Source organism: Cariama cristata, unplaced genomic scaffold (assembly GCF_000690535.1).
Source record: "Cariama cristata isolate BGI_N322 unplaced genomic scaffold, ASM69053v1 scaffold1396, whole genome shotgun sequence".
Classification (NCBI taxonomy): domain Eukaryota; kingdom Metazoa; phylum Chordata; class Aves; order Cariamiformes; family Cariamidae; genus Cariama; species Cariama cristata.
Window position 1 is genome coordinate 33024 of NW_009620137.1, and position 5977 is coordinate 39000.

The window sequence follows — 5977 nt, forward strand, 5'->3', positions numbered from 1 at the left end:
GGTTGGTGCTTTAATAATAAATAACAACTCCGATAAATAGTGCATGAGGCACCTACGGTGCTCTCAGCTGATTTCCACGGAGGAAGGGAGGGGACAGGAGCAGTTCACGGCAAAGCTCCTGGTTTGGGTCAGTGTGTGTGGGGGGTGATTTGGCCACCCCCCCCTCCCGTGGGGAGCCCGGGCTGGAGCACCCACCCGGGGACACTCGGTGCAGGGGACCCACTGGGAAAGGAGTCCTGCAGTGGTGGATGCCTCTCTCCGAATGCACGGCGTAGAGCTCCTCGGGTCACTCCAGTTTCAAAGGAAATCAAATTATTGGCACGTATCTTGCATTTTAATCTCTGGTTTGCAGGCATCGCTCTTAGATGAGCGCAGACAATTCAGGCAGCGGCTGAACCTTCGCCTCACGTCCCAGCGTGGCGGCAGCAGCCACGATAACCGTGATCAAAGAGGCTTTTTCTCTACACCTACAAAATTACAGCCTTTATGGAGCTCGGTCTTTGCTTTGCTTGGGAACTGATGATGCTTTTTGCAGGGAGCGGGGTGGCAGAGGGGATGGGAGATGCAGGCGCTGCCCGTGCGTCGCAGGAACGAGCGGGATTACATCAGGGACATGTTGACACCGGGGAAATTTCTCAGCAACTATTTCTACATCTTCCAGCACCAATTTAACTGAACCACAGGGAATGTATTTTCGGATTTAAGTTTCCCCACTGTACAAAAGGCAGAAGAGAAAGGCTGTTTCAGGCCCTGAGCCTGCAAACGCTGCCGGTCGCACACCTGAGCGGAGCTGGCAGGGCTGGGGCTCCGCAGCTGAACATTCAAAGCGGATCATGGCTCTAATTCAGCAAAGTATTTAAGCCTGCACTTAACTTTCAGGTTGTGCTTAGGGCCCCTGGAGATCTTGCTGGGTCCTGAACACATGCTGCAGTGCTTTGGTGCGCAGCGATGGTGTGCTGAAAGGGGACCGGGGAGAGCTGTTACCCTCCGAAATAATTACCCGGTGAAGGCGCAGAAGCCGTTTCGTGTGCCTGGCTGAGCGTGGAGCTTATCCAGCGGGGAACCATCTCGCCTTGGCTGGAAGATGAATGAGAAGTTCAAACAGCTTTTTACCGTGTCAAGGTTTTTCTGGTCCCTCCAAAGCCCCGCGTGTGCGGCAATTGCGCTGGCACGACTGGCTTCGCCCGAGGGGCACCGCATCTGCTCGGAGACTCTGCCTCCTGGGGTACCTGCACCCCATCAGCCCCCCAGCTCTGGCTGGGATGTTTTTTCTTGGTTTTTCCCATGGAAGGACCCCCAGGCAAGGTGCTGGCCAGGATTTTCATGTACCCGTGCCCACACCATGGGCTGCACCGGGGTCTCTTGGGGCTGCGTGTGTGTTGGAAAAGGCACATTTTGTTTAGGGTTGCAGTTAAGCTCACCCCAAGGTCCTTACCTCCAACAAGCAGGGATTAGGTTTAGGCCCAAGCAAAGGACGGCTTTGTCACGTTAACCGGGGAGGGGAGCATCGCCGGCAGCATCAGTGCCCGTCAAGCGGGAAGGGAAGGGCTCCTTCAAGCCTCACCGATTTGGGTTCGCCACATCCCTTGGTTTGGCACAACCCAGGCGGGGACACAAGTGGTGCTGCCCACCGCTCCCTTTCGTTTGCAATTTTAATTGCTTATCAGAGAAAGAAGCAGCAACAGCCCAGAAGAGCAGGTTTTGCATCCCCCCCTTCACCTGCCACTGCATGCTCAGCGATGCGCGGGGGGTGTGCAGGGGCTGTCCTGCAGGGCCCCCCCAGCGTCTGAAGCACGGGGTTCCTACCATGAAACCCTCCAGCTGCACGCCAGTATACAAAGGATTTCTTTTTTTTTTTTATACAAAAACAGAAAAGCAAGAACTTCCTCCCCCCCTTTTCTTCTCATTTTTCCTCTATTTTTTTTTTAACATTATCCACAAAAGTTTACAAAATAGCCTTGAGATCACGCTTGCGGGATACAGGATCCAATCAACTCCAGCAGAAGCCAGCCAGCCCTGCAGGGATGCTAATTAAGAGATGTGTCACCATCGTCATTTCTGCTTCTTTTGCCCAAAGTCCCCTCCTTTCCCCTCTGCTTCCCTCCGGCTGATGGCAGCGAGCAAGTGACAGGGCAGTGGGAAGGCGCTGGGGGCGGGTTTGTGGCTGATTATCTGAGAGCTCAAAAAAACAAATGAAAGAAAAACAAAACCAGAACATGTATCCCAAAGGAAAAGGCCTTTTTTTGTATTTCCAAAACAGGGACCGTCCAGTGAAGGCGCTGACACCGCTGGCGTGTCTCATGGTGCCAGCGGGACATGGGGAAGGGGTGATCGGCTGATCATCTGTATGGCTCTTCGACCGCTCAGGACATCGTCCCCCTCGGGCTCGGGCCCCTCTGAGCCCTCCCAGCTGCCCAGCGGGTGCTTTCGGGAGCCATGCACAGATCCAGACCCTACACACAGATCCAGACCCTGCCAGGACCACGAAGAGGCTCTGTGAGCCCCATGGCCAGCTCTGCTCCTCTCCATCTGCCACGCTGCTTCGACTCTTGGTCAAGTCCGTGAAATTCCTTTTTCTTTTTGTTCAGTTTTGTAGTTTAGGGTTTGGGGTTTTTTTGGTAAAAAATAGTTTCTCCCTCCCCAGCCCAAACCACCCCACCCCACAGTCAGCCCCACCACCGCAGCAGCTTTCAGCAGTCCAGGGGGGCTGCTTGTACCTCCACGGCCAGGAGTTGCCCCCCACGCTGCCCACGAGCCCAGGGCTGGGCGAGGGGGGGATAGACCACACGCACGGCCGTGGCACCCCAAAGCATCTCCCCGGCCCTCCTGGGCTCTGCCCTGATGCCGTAGCGAGCGACGAGGCTGGCAGCGAGGAGCAGGAGGCAGAGGACCAGCATCATCAGGAGGCTCTGCCTGCCCTCCAGGGACCGGTATCGGTGGGCAGCCTCTTTAGTCCTGGCGTTCACACAAGCCACCTTGGCCTGCAAGTCTACAAAGGCCACGTGGAGGCAAGCCCAGTACTCCGTGTCCTGGTGGAGCCGGGTGATGTTGTACGTGTGGGTCCCCATGGGGATCCGGGCCACGTTGGTCATGTCCAAGTTGGAGCTAAGCAAGAAGCTGGACCAAGTCGGTATCGGTGGGCAGCCTCTTTAGTCCTGGCGTTCACACAAGCCACCTTGGCCTGCAAGTCTACAAAGGCCACGTGGAGGCAAGCCCAGTACTCCGTGTCCTGGTGGAGCCGGGTGATGTTGTACGTGTGGGTCCCCATGGGGATCCGGGCCACGTTGGTCATGTCCAAGTTGGAGCTAAGCAAGAAGCTGGACCAAGTGAGGTTGGAAGAGACGGTGTTGAGATGTGGCTTCCAGGCAACCAGGATGTGGTAGGCCTGGACATCTGCCACCACCAGCTCCAGGCTGTCCTCGCTGAGCGGGAAGGAGTGGTTGACCATCAAGCTGACGCTCTTGGTGTCTGCCCCGAGGAGGTTGTGAGCCACGCAGGTGTACAGCCCAGCCTCCCGAGCCGAGATCCCATGAATCTCCAGCGTCCCTTCGGGGTGCACCTTGTACCGCCCATCTTCTGCATACGGGATCAGCTTCATCCCCGAAGGGGTGACCCAGTAGATCTCCGGGTCCGGCTCCGCCAGAGCTCGGCAATGCAAGGAGACATTGTCACCATCCGCCACCTCCAAGTGGGAAGGAAAGCTCTTGGTGGAGATGAGAGGTAGGCACCGGTCCGTCATCTCCCGGAAGGGGACATCCCGAATGTGCCTCCTCTTGAGGTCGGGGGGCTCAGCACACAGCGTGGACTGGGGTTCAATGAAGCGGATGTGGTTTTCCGTGCTGTTGACCCAGCGGATAACGCAGTCGCAGCGGATGGGGTTGCTATGGATGCTGATCTCCTGCAGGTTGGGCAGGGACTCGACCGTCTGCTTATGCAAGGCACTTAGGGCGTTGTTGTTGAGCATGAGGGTTTCCAGTTGGGGGAGGTGGTGGAACGCGTTGGGGTGGATAAAGGACAGCTTGGGGTTGTTGGTCACGTCTAGCTTGGTCAGCTCGGGGAGGTTGATCAAGGCAAACTGGTCTATGGACACCAGCTCCTCCATGTTGTTGAGCCCCAGCTCTTTGAGGTGCAGCATGTTCGTGAAGTCGCTTTGCTTGACCCTCTGCAACGGGTTTTTGTTCAGATCCAGGAACTTGAGGCCAGGAACTTGCTGCAGCGCCCGTTTGGGGACATTCATGAGCTTGTTGTCATAGAAAGAGAGGCTCTCCAGGCTCCGCAGCCCTTCCAGCGCATAGTCCGAGATCTCCCTCAGGTTCATCCCAGCCAAAACCAAACTCCGCAGGTTCGACAGGGGCCTGAAATTCATATCCAAGATCGCATCCACCCTGTTGCCTCCAATCATGAGGATCTCCAGGCTGGGGAGCATCTGGAACCAACGGCTGTCGACCGTCCTCAGCAGGTTGGAGTTGAGGTGGAGGCGCAGAAGGCTGCCGAGGCCGGAGAAGGCGCGGGGAGCGATCCTGTGGAGCTGGTTGTGGTTCAGGTAGAGCTCCTGTAGGTTGGCCAGCCCGGGGAAGCTGCCATCGGGCAGCTCAGAAAGCTGGTTCTCCTCCAGGTGCAGGCTGAGGAGCTGGGGCATGCTCTTCAAGCCAAAGTCCCAGACATCGGAGAAGCTGTTCTGAGACAGGTCCAGCTCCGAGAGGTTTCTGAGATAGTCCAGCTCGCTCTGCTCCAGCCTAGCAATATTGTTGCTTTGCAAGAGCAGGGTCTGGGTCCCCTCCGGCAGGTCTTCGGGCACGGCAGAGATGAACAAGTCATTACAGTCCACCGTGGCAGCCTCCCGGTACACCGAGCGGGGGGTGTACCACGGCCTGATCTGGCAGACGCACTGCGGTGGGCATTTGACCTTCCAGGGCACGATGGGGATGGCGGTGGCAGCCACCACGCAGAGCAGAAGCGAGCTGGTTTGGAAGCGTCTCATTTTCGGCTGGTGGGACCAGCTTCCTCCCAGGCAGGAAAGGTCCACAGGGCGCATCAGGAGCAAGGCATGGGGTCACGGCCAGGTGGGGACAGCATCCGCGGGAGAAGATGCTCCATGTGAGCCCCTGCACCGATAAACCCCTGCTGCCGGCTGCCCTGCCTGACCCACCCCGCCGAGAGCACATAACACCCCTGACCAGGGCTGGTGCCTTCAGTCAGAGCTTTGCCTTTTCTTCCTCCCCAAATGATTCATTTTTGCACTGGGCTGCATTTTTCGGGTTCCTCCTCGAGGTCATTCCTGAAAAAGGGCAGACACAAAGTTGTGTTAGGAGACCTCTTGCACATGATGAACAAGCATCAGAGAGAGCAAACAGGCTGGAGAGGCAAAGCCCCACACACAGGACCCCCAGCACCCTGCTCAGCCTCAAGACAGACCAACATGCCCATTTAATCTGTTTTTTATCCATAGCATTAACCGTGTCCTCCCATCCCAGGGGTTTTGGGTGTAATTCGCCCACAGATACTCTGCCCAGGGCCACCAGCAGCCCATGGACCAAAGGCTTTCCCCTGAGCAGAGCCAGAGCTGCAGATGCTGGGAAGAGAAATCTCCACAGGGACACCTTTCCTCCAGGCTCTCAGCACTCTGCTTCCTGCCCATTACCCTGCCCAGCACCAAATGCCCCCATCCAGGAGCTCCCAGCGCTATTTGCAGACCCCTAACATGTTTTTCCTTGGTGGGCTTACAGAGGAAACACCCCCAAGCACAGACCTGTTTCTGGGCATCTCTAGCAGAAGCCCTGCAGCAGCTCAGGGACCACAGGCTCAGTTTGCTTTGCCCTGGCACAGATTATCCCAGACCCATCTCATCCCTTTTCCTTCTACACTAGCAAAGCAGTAAGCACACCTACCTCTGCACAAACAAGCCTTGGGCCTCAAGTAGCCAACACCAGGGGGATGGCTGGTGGCCCAGAGGGCTGATGCTGAGCAGAAAGCCAAG

General features: G+C 56.9%; 1 protein-coding gene across 1 annotated transcript; it reads right to left on the reverse strand.

The window, feature by feature from the left end:
• Positions 1-2690: 2690 nt before the first annotated feature.
• On the reverse strand, positions 2691-4981 carry LRRN2 (leucine rich repeat neuronal 2). Its single transcript, XM_009701486.1, has 2 exons — positions 3176-4981; positions 2691-2975 (listed from the first exon to the last, which is right to left on the reverse strand). Exons 1-2 carry the CDS (start codon positions 4979-4981, stop codon positions 2691-2693), a joined length of 2091 nt encoding a protein of 696 aa, XP_009699788.1.
• Positions 4982-5977: the final 996 nt, after the last annotated feature.

Excerpts from the sequence above, each read along its gene's own strand:
- LRRN2 (XM_009701486.1), bottom strand. The coding sequence starts at position 4,981 with ATGAGACGCTTCCAAACCAGCTCGCTTCTGCTCTGCGTGGTGGCTGCC. Across the intron at positions 2,976-3,175 it reads TTGTAGACTTGCAGGCCAAG|GTGGCTTGTGTGAACGCCAG; the intron begins GTGGCTTGTGTG and ends TTGCAGGCCAAG.